We start from the raw sequence: 20,384 nt of genomic DNA, 5'->3' as shown, positions 1-20,384 counted from the left end.
GACCAAAAAAAAAAATAAAAAATTATGAGCCACCCAATAGGTCCTTTATGAGTCTCTAAACAACAGGCGTGATCTTTGCTCAGCACATAACGCTGCCTGCGTTGTCAGGACATTCATTTAAAAAAAAAAAAAAAAAAAGAAAAACTCCAGAGTGCGGAGGCTGCCAGTCATTACCTCCTCCTCTTACCTGTTTTCACTCTTGAGAAAGTCTGACATTCATCAGTTCCAACACTGAAGGAAGCTGCCGTTACTGTTGGGTCTTTGTGGGCACAAACTGTCCAGAGTGAATTTGCAGTAGAATGACACCTGCGTGAAACAAGAGTTCTGCTGACAGAATCTAAATATAAACCTCGGGGGCGTGCACACACACACACACACACACACACACACACACACACACACGCGCGCGCGTGCACGGACTCATGTGCAAAGCCAGCGCTTTGCAACTCCAGAATGTTTGTTGAAATAAATAAACTTCCCCACGTTTGAGGAGAGGAACTCAATCACAAGCATTTCCTGTGTATGGGATTCTTTTGGTTGGACGTGTAAATAAAACCTGATGAAAACCTCAACAAGGGGAGTGGCGCAGAAGACTGAGTGAAATAAGTTTGAACATTTAAGTTTTGTTTTTTTTAAATCTCTTTGAGAGTGAGGCCACTTTCGATAACGATTCAACTCCGAGATATCCTCATTGTGAAGGAGTGAAGGAGTTGTCTCGTCTTTTGCGATTGGGCAGCAAAAATATTTTCATGAGATTGCAAGGGAAGGTTCGCAGTGTGTTTGTTGCCAGAGAAAACAAACTGGTGAGTTGAGGTCTTTGAGATCCGATGGCCAGCAACAGTCTGGCCTCTCCACAATATGATCTAGTTTCACTCCAATCAGTCAATAAACTTGTGTTTCTTTGGACCTTGGTTGTGAGCACCGCCCCCTGGATACTCCCTCATCAGGATGTGCTCCTGTGACATTGAACAATTAGCTGGTGGTTGTAGTGTTCAATTTGGACTGTAGCTTTAAAATATATTTATTGTTTTGATGTAGCTAAACAATAATGATAAGAGAAATAATAATCAGTTTTGGTTGTCATCGTGGAAACTTCCTGTGTGTCCAATTGGAAATTGAAATTAAACAGATTCAATGGAGAGAAAAAAAAAATCATTATAGAGCATAATCCAGAAAGCAATGTTATGATCATAAAATCATATAATGGTAGTGTATCTTATTTAGCAATACAGGGGTGTGACTTAACAGGTATAAAAGCATGTGTGTATGTATGTATAGATATCTATATCTATATTTATGTATGTATATATATATATATATATATATATATATATATGTATATATATATATATATATATATATATATATATATATATATATATATATATATGGATATACGAGTATATATATGTATATATACATATATATGTATGTATATGTATACATATATGTGTGTATATACATAGATATGTATATTGATATAGATATATAAATGCATATACACACACATATATATGTATACATATTACATATAAACACAACATTTCTACTCAAACATACTCTAGTCATTCGTGAGATACTTGAATTTTATTTTTAATAAAATTACAAAAGCACATATTTTGCTTCTGCCTCTTAAACTGTCTGAACTGTTCATCAGTCCAGACAGTTCTGACGTGAGATACTGAGGAAATGTTTGCTTTCCCTCCAGTCTAAGGAAAATAGACAGCACTTGACTTTTAGAGAGAACAGAATTTGCACAGTGCGGTTCTCTCTCTCTTTTTCTACATATTGCAACCGTCTGCGGTTCATGTTCCTTACAAGTCGCATGTATATTAACTATTAAAACAGCTGTTGTTATTACCTTGTTAGTACAGTGCACCTTTTGGCCATATTTCTAGAGTCGGAAATAAACATTCTTAATAAACATTCTCTACCTCTGTTCAGTCAGTCATCCGGCCATTACTGCCCAAAACCAGACTATTAAATCCAAACAAACCTAAAACAAAAAAGGCTTCACTTCCTGTCTGAACAAGACAGAGACCCACCAGACTGCAAGTGTGTGTGTTTGGTCAGAATGTCGGTTGTATAAGCTTCCCTCAGGTTGAGTGTGCGTCTGCTGTTATTACTCACAGAGAGCAGAAAAATAGACAAGTCTTTTACGAATATGCTCTCAAGTCTTTTGGTCCCACGTGGTAGGAAGTTGGACGGAAGCCAGAGGCAAACAGAAACGGTTTGGTCTTTAATGCAAAGAAAGGTAGCGAGGGGACAGGAAGTTGAAACGAAGAAGGTGGAGGATCTTGAAGTGTTTGGGGTCAAGAGTCCAGAGCAAAGAAGAGTGTGGAAAAATTTAGAAAAAGCAAGCGCAAGTGGGATTTGTAGTTTTAGCGGTTGTATAATATTGGCAGCTCTCGCAGTGACTTTGTATTGCCTCGCGAGCCAAATATAATGACACAGTGGGCCCAATTTGGCCCGCGGGCCAGAGTTTGACAACTATGGTTTAGAGGCAGTGGCACTGACTAAAAGAAAGAAAAAAAAGACAGGAAGCAGAGGTGGAGTTATCAGGGATTGAAATTTTGAGCTTCTGTTTAAGTAGTGGCGGGCCGTGCATTTCATACCTAGGACATCAGTCGGTCCACCCGAAATGAATACACCTCATATTACCCTCCATATGACACCATGGCTTGAGAATCCACAGAGAATCACACCTACACATTACGTCACCCATCATTTCGGAGACCAAGTCGACCAAAACACAGTTTCTGGAGCATTTAAATCACAATTAATACCAGACTTCAGCGACAAAGGCTTCTGATACTTTTCTCATTCCTCACCAGGTTTTAATAAGTCTCCAAAGTTTCTCCGAGAGTGAGAGAGAGAGAGAGAGACTGTTTTGGAAATGCTGTGTAGTCGGTCCACACTGAGGCAGTTGCACTCGGTTGGTGAGTGTGTTTGAGGTTGATAGTTAAACCTTTATTATCATGACTTGTATTTACAAAAAAGCCCCGTGTTAAGCATGCCACACAGAACGATACGGGGCTGCAACACCGCAGAGTGTCCTTGTTTCTGTTTGATGTGCAATCAAGTCTCGGCCCAACGCTAAATCACACAGCTTATAGCTCGCTGCTTCAAAAGGCCCCCCTAATCCAAGTGTTTATTATATTTTTTCACTCTCTACATAAACCAGCTACACTTGTCCAAATACACACTCAGCACCAGGGGGAGGGCGGGGCAATAATGAAGATTGATGGGCTGGGTTCAGGCCACATTAACTGCTAATCAAGTTAGGTTTCCTGGCACGGCGCTCTATACATGGAGACGGTTTTCCGAGAGGCCTTCGGAACCGTGCCGATGTTATTCACAACCTGGACAAAAACAGACACAGGTATACGCGGTTGGGGCAGCGACACGTGTGCCGACTGATGCGCAGGCAGAAAAAATATGGAGCTAGTAAAAGAGTCGTAATCAAAAACAGGAAGGTGGCAGAAATCCGGCCATTGCTGGATGTGTCTCGGAAAACCTGCTTCTGTCTGGGAGGTGCTGAAGTCGGTGGATACTTTACTATATTGTGGTATCACATTAAAAAAAAATATGATAAAGATTTCAGATGCCACTTAGCCCATTGGACAAGCTGCCATTTCCTTGGGATTTATAATAAAGTATGCCAGAAAATTAGGGATGTACCGATACCACTTTTTTACAGAATGAGTACGAGTACTTGCTTTTCACTACTCACGATACTTAATGAGTCATTACACATTGTAGAATTACTTTGATTTATTTTTTTTCTCCACTGGTGATACAATTGTCACTGCAGTACAAACACAAATTTAACAAAATTGTCATATATATCCATTTGCCACTGGTATCGGTGTTGTGGTATCAGCAAGTATTTTACAAGTACGAATAGAGTACTCAACCTCGGTATCGGTACCAATGCTCGATACTGGTATCGGTGCATCCCTACTGAAAATAAGTGCAAAAATGTACTTTGTACCGGTTCAAGTCAGTGAAGTCCTGGTCCAACAAGAAGTGGAGGAGGAAATGGTGGACTGGGAAAAGGGTAACATGTTTTAATTCTTCGTTTGACGCTGGTACGGCTCAATCGGCGTGGAAAGCAGTTCCAATGATTGAAAAGGCAAAAGCAGCGACACATGAAAACAACCCACAACAAATTTCTAGCAATAACCGAGCGACATCTCGTCCTCCTCGTTTTCCTCATGAAACACAGGCCAAAGACAAGACGAACGGAGGGGACCACACGTGAGCGGCGAGCAAAAAAAGAGAGAGAGAGAAAAAAACTGCTTATTTTACAGAAAAGAATTGAATACAAGCTAAACAGGATGGAAGAGAAGGACTGGCTGACGGCCACCTGCTCAGCCCTTCGACCGCGCAGCTGAACTCTGGCAGGATGAGGCCAGCAGCTCCTTCCTGAGAGACCCATCCCAGCAGCGACATCAATGACCAAAGAGATAGAGAGCACAAGCAGTTGTATCCTGCAATATTTATGTCTCCGGAGCACAAGGAGATGCAGTTGCATCTGTTTTTGTCTGGCTTCGTTGTGGGACTTGCCCGCTCTTCCCCAGCGCTCTGCAGAAAGACTTGAGGCTTGGAGAGCTTCGCTGATAATCAAAAGATTTGCTGGGGACAGTGAGACGGTTGTGCAACAAACAAACAAAAAGGACGTCCTGGAGTCAAGGTGGATTGCAATATGACTCTGGGGGAGGAAGAAGGAAGAGCAAGACGGCCGAGAGCCTTTGATCAGCTAATGACGCGACTTCTGACCGGGGGAGAAGTCGGGTTTGACGATGATTCCTCTCGGTCGGTGGCTGAGATCATTTTGGTCCCTTCGCAATCTCTCTGGACTCGAATCCTATGACTCGGAATTCCCAGTTCACCTCAAGTGCATGTTTTTGGACAATGGAGGAAGCCGGAGAACCTGGAGAGAACCCAAGCAGACACGCAGAGAACATGCAAACTCCACAAAGAGAGGCCCCAGGCCTCATCGTGAGAACTGGCTTAATGTGATCAGTGTCTTCACATAAATGAGTATCATTAATACTACGACTGCTACTACTATTCCTACTAATAATAATGAAAATGGATGGATGTATAATAATATTATATAACTAAAGGCTAACTGAGAAAATGTGTTATTTTAGAAAAGTGTAGCTAAGTGGTTGGTAAGACTCAGTACCCCTGAAGTAGCTCTCAGATTCAAAATTGTTGGTGACCCCTATAGGATGATGGATAAAGTGTTTGATCCATTTCAAGGTTCATTCATGACTTTTTAGTCTACCCTGATAGAAACTAACTATGTCCAGTGTGTAAGATTTGGCTTGATTTATGAGTAAATGCATTTAAGCAGAAAATAAGGACGTACGGCTAAATTTCACAGCCCCAAGTAAACGGATAAAGCTCTTCACCTGTTGGAAACTCGAGCCCAGTACGAGAGAAGAATGTGATTTCGGATCATTTGATACACAAATACATTCTGAAGGGGGTTTTGTAACACGGAGAAACAAATATTTACTCAGTGCCGAACCTGCGTGTGTTGCGGTCAAAGCAACATTTGCCAAAAAAAACCCCAAAAAAACCCCAACCCCAAAACAAAACTTCTATAAATCCCAAATATGTCCCATCCCGCAGTTGATGGCGTCACTCTGGGGGCTTCAGCAACGAGCCGGCCGGCCAGCCAGTGAAATACGGCTCTCATCAAAACGTTTCATCGTCAACATCGCTGTGGCTTTGCTTGCTCCAACTGTAAATAAATATCCAGAGTCTCATGAGATCTCTCTCTCTCTCTCTCTCTCTCTCTCTCTCTCTCTCTCTCTCTCTCTCTCTCTCTCTCTCTCACTCTCTCTCCCTCTCTCTCGGTGTGTGTGTGTGTGTGTGTGTGTGTGTTTCTTTCTCTGTGTATACGAACACTGGCAGGAGGACTTGTACACAGCAGCAGGATTACCTCCCCCACACTGGGACCACCCTGACTAACACTTAATCCAGGAGGAAGTGGTGCTGCATCACAGGCTCACTTCGGGCCACCACCCTGCTGTGCGTGCGCGTGCACGTACACACACACACACACACACACACACACACACACACACACACACACACAAGCGCACACACACAAGCGTTAAGAGGGAATTCTGTTGCAACAGAATTGTGTTTTGCACACGCGCACGCACGCACACACACACACACACACACACAGGCTAATATACACACATTTCATTTGAGCACTCCAGCTTTAGCATAACAAGAGAAGATTTATACCGCGCAGCTGGTCTCATGCAAATCCGACATGTTTGCTGAACATGTTATTATCGGGGCGGCCGCGAATGCATCATCGCCGTGTTTGTATGTACAGTGTTGTTAGTTGGTGTCAGTGTGCCTCCACTATGAAATACATCAATAAACCTTTTTTTTTCTTTCGTTTTTTTTTCACTTCTTCTTTTTTTTTTGCACGCGTGGCGCCCCCAGCTGTGTTTGTGCACGTGAATCGTGCTGGTCCCTCTTGTTCTAGTGTGCGAAGACAGAAGACTTGACAACTCAGAATGGCGAGTCGTGATGAGATGGGTCGTGTATGTTTGTGTTGCAGGAGAGCTCGAGTTCAACAGGAAATCCATTGAACAACACTGGGGCGAAGTGACATTGGGGTGATGAAATGGTGGGATTGTAGTGTGATAGTAAAAAAAAACAAAAAAAACAACAAAACACAATGACATTGACAGCTGAAACCGATATGGATTATTAATAATTGGCCACCTGCAGCGCAATTTACAGCCTTGAAAGTCTAATTCTAGATGCATTGCAGGCGCCAATCAAGACATGACTGGTCGTAATAGCTTTATGACACCAGAACAACTTGATCTCAGAGGTTTCCAGATCCCTTTGGGTGGCTACCAGGACTGCGTAAAACCAGCCAGTGAAGTGATGGAGAACTTGTTGAAGTGAAAACCTGTCACTTGTCTGTATTTCTCAATGATGCAGCCAATAAGTGTGCACACACAGGCTGTGACATAATAGGCTTTCATTCATTGAACAGATGTTTCGCCCCCCTTTCACTCACATACCAGTACATGTGCATGCTGAAAATGAAGCTGAGATTTTCCCTGCCATGCAATATTTCTTGACCTCATTCACTCAATCCACACACATAAATAACTGAAGTTACCCTTATGTCTGTACCCATCTGACCCAAGGGTCACTGAGGTTCATATTATTAGATGCCACACACAAAGAAAATGGGGAAACGTCCTAGTATCACTGATCCATTAGGGGAGGGGACGCTTGAATGGTGTGTAGTTCTTAAAAATGCAGCGACTCAAACACAGGGAATCTTCAGAAAACATATTTGTTTTTGGACAGAAACAATTGGCTTCACATGTGAGTATGGCTTGATAGATACAAAGACCAAAAAAACCCTCAAAAATAGAAGAAAAAAAAAACAAAACAGCGACATAAAGCAGGTCTACAATGACACGTGTGTTCAGGTCTGGTATTAATTATACGTCCAACGGTCTTAATGGTGTGACACTGCTGAGTAGTCTTTCACAGCTCATTACGCGGCATCCAATCAGAGCGAGGCCAGCGTGACTGCTGTTTATTTATACACACCGCTGGAAATGGCAGCGAGCAGGCAGCTCGGACCAAACCTCAAACACTGGAACACTCCAGCACATTGTGCCGCTACGGAGGGCTCCCAATCAACACCCTGCTCTCCGTGACACAGGCATATACACGCTGTCGGGTTTACAGAGTTTCAGGCCATCCTGTCAAGAAAGACATACAATTCGTAGCTTTGGTGGTGGTGGTGGTGGGGAAGTGAGGCACCTTTAACTCTAACCTAACTTTTAGTAGTAAGTAGAGGTGTGTCAACAATGTGCAAGAAACTTGCTGCCAGTCCATGAACACAGTAAATACCGAACAATTGCAATCTCGTTTCAGAATTGTACAGAACGTAAAGAGAGAAGCAGCAACGAGAAAAAATGTTGCCAACCTTCGGAATGCAAAATATTGTTTCAGTAAAAATAAAGCAACGTGATAATATCTGTATTATTTTCTAGACAAGGTGAATAAACAAAAGTCTTTGGCCTGTTTCAATTCTGTTGTATTTTACGCGTATGCTGTTTAATCTATTGATGAATGAATGAAAACATCTTAAATTGAATGAACCCTGGGGCTGGGCTGCAGCTTTAGAGCTGTGGTGGCTCTTATTTCACCTGCTTGCTTCTGTCTGGTTTCAATTACCGTCACAAGCTCAAGGTGACATCAACTGATTCAACGAGTTCAACTTTCAAGTCGAAACAGTGGAAACAGTGTCAATATAGACCAAAATATACAAGATCAGTGATCAGTGTGACCACCAAAATGATTATAACAATAAAGTGATGATCTAGAAGCAGGCTCCACTGTTGGTAAATATCAATTGCAGTTCAGTTTTGACATTGTGAATGAGCATAATGAAGGTTGAATAAATTATATTTACTTGTAAATATTATCGATAATATTTAAAAGTATGTGCTGGCACTTGAAATGTAAAAATTTTACACACTAAAGGTGGCTTGTGTCAACAAGCGTCACAGTTTGGACATTCTGTTCCCCACTGAGTTCTTTTCCGACCCACCCCATCAAATTTGACTCCATTCCGCTCGCCTTGCTCTCTGACTAACTATAATGACTGCTGCTCGCCAACACATTCCCTGCCACTTCCAGAGAGTTCTTTACCTTTCTGCACGCAAGACTCACCAGCAATATTTCCAAACTCGACTTCCTGTTGACAACATTGCCTGCCTTTGACCAGCCTGTCCCGCCTGATTCCCGATTGAAGACGCTTTCAACTTCACCCGTGTCTGCTGTACTGCAATTGGGTCTCAGACACACCCGTTTCAACAACTAAAGTATTTTTGAGATAATTTTTATTTTATTTTAATCATGATATTGTGCTACATAGATAAAGCTGAACTGAATATGGACTCTAAATAGCTCGTGCTAGGCTAACTAAACATTTGGGCCGATATTTCAACAGTCAACAGTTAGGTATAGATGTATTCATATGTATATTATATATATATAATATGAGGAAAATATTAAAATATTCTTTCACCATAGCTTAAAAGCTCGTTTTCTGGGATTTCAGATGAACCTAAACTCTACGCAAAGGAGAGAGAGAGAGAGAGAGAGAGAGAGAGAGAGAGAGAGAGACACAAATCTCCATCTGTCTATGAGGATTGCTTACCCTGAACTCAGGGTGATGGATTGGTGGAAGGCGGGTTAAAGTTGCCAGTCTATTGCAGAAAGATAGCCCAGACTCGGGATGCAAAACCGGCTATCTTCTTTCTGTGAGCTGACGTGCAAACCACTGAGTCAAACAAAACTAGTGTGAAGACAAACTATGAATACGGTCTTACCTTGCGTCTAAATGATTAAACAGTTATGGGACGCTTACAAGTCATTGATAATATTTCATGTATATTTCAAACATAGGGTACAATACACTTTTCATACATTCAAAATTAAGAGAGTCAAGATTGTACACAGAGACAAACGTAACAGTATTTACAAAACATTTGCATCACACTACAGTATCACTCCTATGTAACTCAATTGCACTGGAAAGTAACTAAAGTCCATCCAAAGAAGGTGCACCAAATATGAGTTGTAAAGCCAAAATAAATAAATAAAATAATTATAATAATACAGAAACGACAGGAACCTTGGACGGAAAAAAAAAACAATACAATGCTTCCCCACAGTGGCTACAGAAGGTAATGCAACTTCACTGCCACTCCCACGGGGGATTTCAGTCATGTAGCCATGCAGGACAAAATGCGCACGATGAGAAAGACAATCATGATTAAAAAAAAAAAAAAAACAAACCCAAGGAGTTCATTAATGATAACAACAACAGCAACGACGACAATAATAACACAGAAAGTTCAAAAATGAACTTCAAATGTATGCAGCACTTTTTAAGAGTAAAAGATAAGAAAAGAGGAACACGGCAACTTTTCACGGAAGGCACTTTGGATGGATAAGGACTTTGTGATCATCCCCCAGGTAGAGTTAAGGTTCGATGATTGGCCAAACACCAGGAAGGAAGACTTGGCTGCTGCAGACAGACGACAACATAATGAGGACCTAACCACTCGGGCTTCAGGCAGCGGGGAAGTTGTAATTCATTTAGCAAATGCAATTCTATGTCAAAGCTGCAACTGTAGTTTGTACTCCCAGGTTCACATATTAGAACACCAACAGAGCGCATGGACTAAAGACAGCGTTGAGCCTTTTTCTGACTTTGTTTGAAGGCTGAATATCAGATGAAATTAGCACTATAGAGCATTATTGCCATGAGACGGTAGACACATCTCTGTAGAAGGGCTGCAGTGAAACTTGGTAGAGATGCAGATGACTTGGGGAGTGCAGGTGAAAAATGCATTGTTTTACAGCCACCAGGTGTTGAGGCCGTTTGATACTGAATGTTTTAATCATGTGCCGATGATACAAGGCGTCGCATGACTGTTACCAGACAAGCAGTTGCTACGAAACGGCACACTTCAGTTTTCTAGAGCAAGGTAGAGGACAGGCTTGGTCACTGGTCAGTGTGCAGGTTGACGGGCTGCAGTTGTGGGCCTGCACTCCGTCTGCTCTGGGGAGATGGTGAAATGCAGCATCCTCCAGTTCACTCCAGAGCCATTTTCTCGATGTGGTCCGTCAGCAACTTGTATTGCTCTGCAAATAGCGGAAAAACACAAACATGTTTCTAAGAGCCGAGAATAAATATCACTTAAATTAAATGAGATTGTATCGTGAGACGGTCTGAAGAAAAATGATTGCATTTTTGAATAAAAGAAAAGCACCAAAAGCTTTTCTTGAAAAGACGTCGTCTTCCAAGACTTAACTGTTGTGACGTTGTGCGCTCACCCTTCTTATATAATAAAGCCTCTTTGAGTGAAGCTCTGTGAGTTTGACGTTTAATACTAATTGTATTATCTTCAATAGGGTGTTACCTTCATTTAGGTTCCCGATGACTGCCTGTTTCTTCAGAAAGTCGTTGCAGAGCTTCCTACTGAGACCAAATGCCAGCATGTTGTGGGTGAAAGTCCTAAAAACACGTACAGAAGCAAATGTATCATTCAAAACAGCACACACTTTTGATTTCGACCTTAAACTGATGAACGTAACAAATGGCCTCGTGCTCTTTATCAGACTTACAGAAAAAGTACAGGACTTCATGCGAAACAAAGATGCTCAGGTCATAAGCCACCAAAGTTAAAGAGAAACATATACGTAGATAAAAATCAAGAAATGCATAAATATGGAGTCAACTTATTCCAGACGGTGAAGTCAGTTAAGTTTACTCTCATCAGCAGAATTTTCAAGACGTTCACTTTAAGTTTTAAGTTAAACGCATCTGCAGGTGGGTAAATCTTCAGATGTCATTCACATCATTTCTACCTGGTGCAGAAACCTTCTCACATCAAGTTGGGAAAGCCCAGCAGCCTTCTTCGAGTGCTTACTGCTTGATTGCATAACAACTTATTTTATATTTTTATTACACAAATAAGCAATAATAAATAAATGAACACATGGCCGTGTTCCACCAGAAAAATAACAGCCCTCTTTCTTCTCCAACACCCAATACAGGTGCAGTATTTAGTGGTATGACTACAAAGTGTCACGTCTAATCACGATGTTGCTGAACTTTGCCAAAGGCTGTCAAATCGTTGACTTGCAAAGCTTTCCTCACCCCAGCTGGCCGAAGGCAATGTTCTCATCGATCTTGGAGCTGTCGTCCCTCTCCTCCTGGGTCATGTGACACCACTTCTCCCTGGAGCACAGAACACAGTTCGAGTCACATTTTAAGTCATTCGACTCCCGCTCATCTTCGGGGAGGACCCAGGTCGGTGTCGAAAAATGTTGCCCGTCAGCGTCGAGCTGACTGAGCAAAGGTGACGGAGCCAAAAGCGCCTTTGTTTTTTTTTTTTCCTTCCCCCTCTTCATCTCAAGGATGTGCCTTACAATCTTAAGGTGTGTAGAAAGCTATATATATATATATATATTTTTTTTTTTAAATGAGCAAAGCTTGTGATTTATTCTTTTACAGCTGCTTTGGAAATTGCTGATGAAAAGGCATTTAATAATTTTGTCCATCTATTCTGTTGACGGGACCTGCACCTTCTTTTTGGCCAAAGTACTTGTAATCCTGTGACTTGGGTGCAATTGGGGCTGTAATGCTACTCTACACTTGCACCTGCAACAAATGGAGGAAATAATATAGGAACAAATGATATGGCAAAACCAGAAGTGAGTGAGATTCGGATAAGGCTTTGTGATTTCCAGATAAACCCTGACCCTGACCAACGTGTGTGCCGTTTTTATGGCGCGGAATGGGAAACCTGAAAAAGGAAGAAAGAAAGAGAATCGAAGCTGAAATATGGTCAAGAGCACAGTGTGACACGAGGTCCTCGAATATAATCTCAGACAGACACAGAGTGACACAGGGACGCATGCAGCAGCAGAGTTCCATTCGCAAAAATTTTAGTTTAACCTGCAATTGCACCCGTTCGTGGCATACAGTGCTTTTTACATTCATTTTGCAAAAAAGAAGAAATAAATTATTTATCAAACTCACTTAGTTGGCGGCGACCTTTTTGTTCGCTCACAATGGACAGCATCAAAAAATGCAGCGTTCCAAAATCGGAGTGTATGCCTGAGAGACGCACAAAAAAAAGTGAGTGTTAAAGAGTGTTAAAAAACATAACATAAGTTTTTTTTATATTTTCTTCTTTTAATTTCTATTATGTGGCCGCTATATGCTTCAATAGTTCTGATATGCAGTATTCTGTAGATTAATGTTTTATGATCAAATTTTATCCAGTCTTTGATTTACTAAAAAAACAAAACAAACAAACAAACAAACAAACAACAGAATAAAATAAATAAGGCTTGACTCACCAAATGGGCTGCTGCTTCAAGTGGGTGTACAAGTAGATCTTTTCTGCCTTCCTTTCCTGTGGCGCCTCAGACACAGCTGAGGATCAGAGATAAAGAAACAAACAACCAAAAAAAAACGCATTAATAGACTCATAGTTTATGAAAACAAAAGATGTTAGTAGTGTAAACCTTATCGGGATAGTGGAATCAAAATACCTGTTGGTGAAGATTTTGTCTCAACTGGACAATCCGCCTCGCTGCATATCACAGGAGATAATGAGAAAATAATATTAAAAAAAAAAAAAAAAAAAGCACGGTAAGGATCACAAAAGTGGGGTTGAATTCCGAGTGCATGCACTCACCCTGCCTTGGGAGCCATTGAGCTCCTCCACTTGCTTTCGAGGCCGCCGAAGAAGCCTTTCACGTCCGTCTTGGATGTGTTTTTAAGGAGGCGCTCTGCCGCGCCTTTCTTGACAGTCAGCCAGGAGTTGGCTTTGTCGAGGTATGAATCCAGACCAGCTGGAGGAGCGCCTCGATCCAGCAGCTCCGAGGGTGATGGCTGGGACTTCCCTGGGGAACAAGAGGGGAAGAGTTTACAAGGAAATGAGTCCATTGATTGAAATTCCAGAGGTCTCGACAACTTGATCGGTAATTGTAGACAGACAACACCGTGTCAGGCCTTTTGCAGTACTGTGTAATATTACTTTAAGGATTAAGTGTTTAATATTTGAAGATTCTGAAGGAGAAACAGCAGCATCAAGTGGTTACATTTTACATTGCAGCATCTTTCAATCTCTCTTCCCTCTCCCGAGCTTGCCTGTGAGCTATGGTGGCCTGCGCACCCAAAGCTAGATACCTTGTCTACCTTTGTTCTTCTTTTGTTTAGTTGAGGATGCGAGCATTCACCCTAGATACGAAATGCGTTGTCAGGCGGGCTGGATTGTCCACACCAGGCTTCCTTAGAAATATGGTGGTGCTATATAGCAGCTAACTGGGAGCAAAACCCTTGCTTTATCTATATCTAAAAATATATATATGGGAACCGAGAAGAGTTTGAAAACCAAATTACTTTTATTCTACTCCGATTATACACTTGTATTAATGTATTTATGAGCAGTATATGAAACCTTTACCAATATAAAAATCATAAATCCAGCCAAATATTACACACTGGTCCTTGAACTGCAGGTGACGTACGTGTTTTTTTTTTTTTTTAAAAAGCAACTTATCGAAATGTGCCGTCATCGCGGTGAGCTAGCCTCCACCTATTGCTTGCAAAAAGCACCGATGCAGAGGCCAGACAGTGGCAGCAAGAGCTGCTGAGAAACTCGCTGCAAGGTTGAGCTGTGGTCGTGACACCGTCTTATCAGCGTATGCATATTTCCTGTTGCTATTGTGTTTATGCTCTAACTGATGCAAACAACTCTGCAAACAACTCTGAGGGATTGCATGACAATAGTCAAGGGTGCGAAGAAAGGGCTCTACCGTAGTAGTAGTAAGTGAAGCACATGGTCATGAGGTTCTTGGCTGGGCTGTAGTCGTCCATTTGGTAACACCTGAGAACAACAACACATTTTTAATGAAGTACAAACCAGACTGAGTTGACCGTCTCTCCATTAAAACAAAGCAATTGGGCACAAAACCATCCAATACTGCACGTGAAGGAGAGTGCAAGTTGTAAGTTGTAAGTTGTTCAGCAACTCATCTACTCACTCAAATAGCACAACTGCAAAGGACTGCACCAATCTGTAGAAGGTAGCCTCACAAACACATTTCGAATGGCAGCGCTGTGAACAAACAAAGACGGAGGTAAAACAGCAACAGCAACATGAATTCCATGAATCGATGAGAAATCCTTCAAACAAGCACACTGCTGTTCCAGACGCATCGTGTCAAATTTCAACAATTGTCACTTAGTTATTTTAAACGGGGACCAATTACAGCTTAGCCAACACTCACCTGCGCACTGACATATTTTGCGAACCACTCCCTGCCTTTGCCATTCACGCCGCTGCACAGCTCGCCAAACCGTGCCTTCTCTTCATGATCAAAATCCTCCCTGACAAAAGAAATGCATTAGAATCTTTATGGTGGCACAGTTATACAACAACCTTTCTGAGACGTACAATACAGCTGCTTATACCATTGTTTCAACTGAAAATACAACAGGTAATAGTCACGACGGGATTTTAACACATACGTCATGGAGGACAGGAATATACAGGACTTGTTTTCTTTCTAGGGTCGGGCCAAATTTTTTAGCTCCTTTGCTTTATCTCTGTTGTCTCAATTTACAATATTTCCCGTATGACAAATGTCTTTTTTGGAAGTTACTTCATTGACATGAGCCGGCTTCATATTACGAAAGAAGCTTCTCCTCACTTTCCATGGAACACCTTCATGACGTAGGACTTCATGAACTTCCTCCTCTCCAGCGTCTCAGAGTCTATGTCCTCTCCACTGTGTATAGACGAAGAAGACGACGACCTCCTGAGCTCCCACCCGTCAGGAGGCAGGTCCATGTCGTTCTCGCTGTCCGCCGACTCCGTCGCATCGCTGTCGACGTCTCCTGGCGCTTGAGAATTGTGCTCAGTAGGCACGGCAGGTTCTGGCACTAAAGGCTGCTGATGAACTCCTCTGGACGACGTAGGATCCGGGGGAGAAAGGTCCGCGTGGCCTTGACTTTGGTCATCGTTCACGCCGAGAGCTGTGGATTCCGATGCGAGATCGACGTCTATTCGGTCGTTCGCTGCTACATCTTCCATGTTTGAAAGTTCCCTTTTTCTTCTTAGAAAAAAGGAGCTATTGAGCGCTTTGCATAAACATGCGAGTGGCTTCGCGGGCGAGTTGGGTACCTTGAATGTCAGGATTTGATACAGCAGACCCTACCTCTCCCCCTGGGAGTGCTGACATCAAGTGACCTTACAAAATCCACAGCATCTGAAAAAAAATGTGAGAATTTTTGACATTGAATTAAGTTTGAGGACAGCGGGAAATCAATTGAAAACACAATTGCAATACTATTTTTTTTGCACAGTAAGCACTGCTGAGTGCTGCAAAGAGTTCAAAATGAAGGTTAATATTTGCATATCTTTACATACATAACCAGAGAAGGGCTGAGTCCAACCTGGGACAGTCTGCAGAATTACCCGGAATTGCACTATGTTGTTCTCCTCTTGAAGAATAACACACTGTGTACTTTGCTAACTGCGCCTCACTATTAACCAGAAAACTAACATTTTAATATTTTTGCACAAATATTTCCAATTTCAATGCACAATGAAATATGTTGCAGTGGGCAGCCAGAGAGCAACAACCAGCGTCCAGTTCTTCATCAGTAGATTCAGTTGAGGCCAATGGCTGGAAGATAACCCTAGATAACACATTTTTGACTGTGGCGAGACACCGGCAAAGTATGTAAGCACCCTAAAACCTAAAACATCCAAACCCTTTTTACTCAACAACATGAAAATGAAACAGAAAAATCCACGTAATTTTAATTCTCTATGCATCTCCATTTAAATATCCAATCTTGTGTGTCAATGCACTCCAAACGACGACCATGCATCCACAAATCCATTCTCGCTTCTTCCTGAGCTCAGGGTCACAGAGGTCTGATGGAGCCTAATCCCAGCTGTCATAAAATGAAGGCAGGGAGACAGCCTGGACACGTCACCAGTTCATCGCAGGGCCACACAGAGACAAAAAAACATTCGCTCGCTCTCGCTCACACACACACACACCTAGGGTCAATTTAGAATACGATCCTAATGCAATGTAACAAATTGTTCAAAGCTTGTAGATTCGTCAAAAACACATCTAGCTTTTATCCACTAATCCATAGTGGTTCAATGCTTGTCAACTCCAGGCAAGATACCTTTACCATCTTGACAGCAGTAAGCCAATCAAATAATGCTGGAATGTTTTTTGATTAGCACTGAAATGGGCCACATTACAGGTGCTACTGCAAAAAAAAAAAAAAAAAAAACTGTCACTGTTAAAAAAAATGACAATTGCTCAATAAAAACTGAGCCACCAGCACTCGGCCAGCGTCCTCGGCCAGCGAGGACGCTGAAGGCATGAAATGTGACCTGTCATGTCTCGTCCTTCGCAGCTGTTATCTGGAGCACTCAGCCAAGTTCAGCAAAGCCGCAAAGCCCTTGAGTTAGTCATGAGTTGGTGCCGGGGATGGATGGCAGGGGCACAATCACGTAACGGTCAGTTACTTTATACGGTCTGATTAAAGTGTCCGGCCTCCTGTCTCCTCAAAGCCCTGGAAAAAAAGTCACACTTTGCAACTGCGCTATGTTCTCTTCACCCGAGGGCTGCGAGGGGATTTCTGCTCGAATGAACCGCGGCAGCGGAGAAGCACTTGAACCTCCTCAGACAATCACATGCACGGTGACAACATTCAACGGCCATTCCCCGAGGCTTTCCAACCAAAGTGAGGTGCTACTCCCTCGACTGTGAACAACCATGCACAACACTTTTGGGTGGATAGGAATCTTTCAATTGGTAATTTGGTCATTTATTTGCAGCGTTGTGTTGCAAGATCCTTTCGCACCCTTTTCTTGTTTTCACAAAATATAGCCGTTGGCGTGATTCACATCCTGGATGCCATTACTGTTATGCAATGTGTCTCTGGATATCCACTGCCTCCAGGAAATGTTTTTCAACACCTAAAAAAACAGCAGAAGTATGAGATATGAGCCGTGGACTGTTACCCTCAACTCTAACACTGCAGCGTTCATCTGCAACACTCTGAGCAAACTAATAGAAGTCTTGCAAAGTCTTTGGATAAATATTTTAATGACCAAAAGTGCCATCTCAAGAAGTAAATGAAAGAACCCAGCACCAAACAAGGGATTCATCTAACTTGCAATTCTTTCGTGAATTACGTAAGCAGAATCGCTCAGAGCCGTATTACTGGGAAGAGAGAAACACCTAGCGCAACAAAATAGCAATGAATCAATTCTTTGTCTGAGAGCCTTGGATTGTAAACAGGTTGTTTACTCTGTCCTCCTTGTTTTTTTCTGAACATAGCCAGTTTTATGAAGAGAACTGGCTATGTTCCTCTTCATAGTCCTTATTAGTGTTGTTACCTGGTCACCAGTGTGAATCACCTGACTGCACTGTCTTTTCTCAAAGCATCTCACCTTATGTCCTGCACCACTACAACCACAGAGCTCATCTTGGTCTTTACATCTGGTCTCCCTCTGGTTCTCCTGCCTGACACTTCCAAAATCCATATACTTGGACTGATATATTCAGCAACCCTCTTCTGTACCTGTCCATCTCAGTCTGACCTATGGATTTATTTTCAAAACATCTAACATTCACTGATCCTCTGATGTACTCATTCCTGATCACTCCCAAGGAGAAGCACAATATTTTAATCTCTGCCATCTTTGAATTTGCAGACAAAAAGAGGCCTTCTGCCAAATGTGCTCCCAAGAACTTGTAGGACACTGATTGGTTGCCATTGCCTTTGAGGAGATTGTGCTGGTTCCTCTTTGTTTTTTTTGTTTTTTTAAATCAAGTATCATTGCTTTTGTTTTGCTGTGCATTCAACCGGTTCCACGAATGACCACGTCCCTCAAAGCAATCGCAATTCCCTTCAGAGATAAGACCAACAGTTGTAGGCTCACTGGTGAATTTTATAGTGGTTTTGGAGGGGATAGTGGAAACGCAATCACGAGTGGATAAGGCACATACAAAGGGACAGAGCGGGCAGCTAAAGCCTAAGGCGAGCCAGTGCAGGGGATCACACATTGTTGACCAGGCAGTCAGAAATGATAGCATCAAGAGCTGGGCCGTGATCCATAAGGAGCACTGTGATGTAGGTGCAATGGGTTCTTGAGGTGGCTGAGTGCTATATGGAAAGCATTAGCAATGGCGTGCTCCATAGATCTGTTGGCGAGGCGTGACATGATCTAAAAGAAGGCTGGCCTGCAGGACAAGTCTCTCAAAACACTCCATAGCTTAAGGCGATAAGTCTGAAGTCTTTGGGCAGTTTTAGGAGGGATTCGTTGAGACAGAGATAATTGCATCAGGCTTAAGACAGGCGGGAACAATGGTTTGTGTTTGAACAGCCTGGTGATGGCGAAGCCAAGCTAGTCAGCGACGGAGCGTAGCACTTTTCTGAGTAGACTGCTACAGGAAGGGGTTTCATCTCCAACCCCCAGAAAAATAAAATCTGGCTTGGCAAAGCTTTTTGGAGAGCTCCTGCAGATCCACTTGCATGGTGGGAAAGCATCAAGCCTCACATTGCTGAGATTGCACAGTGCTACCTCACAGTCCCAGGTACATCTGTGATCGGGTTGTTCCCCTATCACAGATGTACTGTGGGGTGCTTTCATTTTAGGCATTTCTTAAAGCTAACTTTCTTTGCCCCCACACCCCAAAAAAATAAAATAATTAAAAGCATGTTTAAACCAGCAATTCTGCCTTCTTGCTAGCAAATGACTGCTTTATCATATTGGTTCATATGACTACTTGACATGTTTTCTTTTTGAAAAACTGCGTACAGTGAATTATTGGATTGTATGTCTTAGCTGCCAGTATTTCTGCAGCCTTGCAGCACTTAAACCGAGCTGATTGGCTGCACTGCTCCTAACATCTCTCTCTCTCTCTCTCTCTCTCTCTCTCTCTCTCTCTCTCTCTCTCTCTCTCTCTCTCTCTCTCTCTCTCTCTCTCTCTCTCTCACACACACACACACACACACACACACACACACACACACACACACACACACACACACACACACACACACTATAAATTAGCACGAAAATGAACTCATTCGTTTAATTCGTCTTAATGTAACAAACTTAGCTTGATAAACAAGCAAAAATAAACAAAGCAACGTCACCCAGACCCTCACTGAACACACATATTTGCTTCGTTCCGCCTTCAAAGAAAGCGAGAATGGCGAGAATGAATTAAAAGAGTCACCACCGAGACAAGTGGAACGGATGCTGTGGCTCTCACGGTGCAGCTAATAGATTGGCAGCACCTGAGAGCGGCTTGAATGAGGAAGCCGTGCAGAATAAACACGGCGAAACGGACCGACGGTTCCTGGAAGATATTAGGCTTTAAGAGGAAGCACAGGAGTCCGTATCAGCGAGTCAACATATACATCCAAACAGTAGTAAATTCCGACTGAGGCCAAAACATGACAGGGAGATAGAATAATAAACCAACCGCTTCGACACCAGACAGACGGATTCAAATACAAAGACAACAAAAAGGCGTAGCACCGACGAACTGAGAACACTTTTTTAACGGTTGTGGAACATCAGCGGTGGTTTAACCTACCTGAAATATTTCTGTAGTGACAGAGGTAGAACGACGACGCTGCTGCTGCTGCTGCTGCTCCTGGTAGTTGTTTTGAGCGTCGTGGGTTTTTTTCTTTTCTGTTTTTTTTTTTTTTTTTTAGCCAGACGTCGAAG

At 42.5% G+C, this 20,384-nt stretch overlaps 1 protein-coding gene across 2 annotated transcripts; it reads right to left on the bottom strand.

Annotated features, from left to right (window-relative positions):
• Nucleotides 1-9,451: 9,451 nt before the first annotated feature.
• Nucleotides 9,452-20,375, bottom strand: kiaa0513 (KIAA0513 ortholog). 2 transcript variants are annotated; one of them, XM_076042870.1, is made up of 12 exons: nucleotides 20,251-20,375; nucleotides 15,319-15,876; nucleotides 14,896-14,995; nucleotides 14,650-14,723; nucleotides 14,422-14,492; nucleotides 13,299-13,506; nucleotides 13,153-13,193; nucleotides 12,958-13,033; nucleotides 12,635-12,712; nucleotides 11,750-11,830; nucleotides 11,010-11,104; nucleotides 9,452-10,731 (listed from the first exon to the last, which is right to left on the bottom strand). In XM_076042870.1, the coding sequence occupies exons 2-12, from the start codon at nucleotides 15,699-15,701 to the stop codon at nucleotides 10,682-10,684; spliced, it is 1,257 nt and encodes a 418-aa protein (XP_075898985.1). In that variant the 5' UTR covers nucleotides 15,702-15,876; nucleotides 20,251-20,375; the 3' UTR covers nucleotides 9,452-10,681. The 2 variants fall into 2 exon arrangements, with proteins under 2 accessions (XP_075898985.1, XP_075898984.1); XM_076042869.1 differs by lacking the exon at nucleotides 20,251-20,375 and adding an exon at nucleotides 16,814-16,916.
• Nucleotides 20,376-20,384: the final 9 nt, after the last annotated feature.

This window comes from Nelusetta ayraudi, unplaced genomic scaffold (genome assembly GCF_046127955.1).
Source record: "Nelusetta ayraudi isolate G7.1 ecotype Tasmania unplaced genomic scaffold, CSIRO-AGI_Nayr_v1 ptg000071l, whole genome shotgun sequence".
Lineage (NCBI taxonomy): Eukaryota > Metazoa > Chordata > Actinopteri > Tetraodontiformes > Monacanthidae > Nelusetta > Nelusetta ayraudi.
The sequence above is the reverse complement of the archived record's forward strand: the minus strand, read 5'-3'. Positions and strand labels throughout refer to the sequence as shown.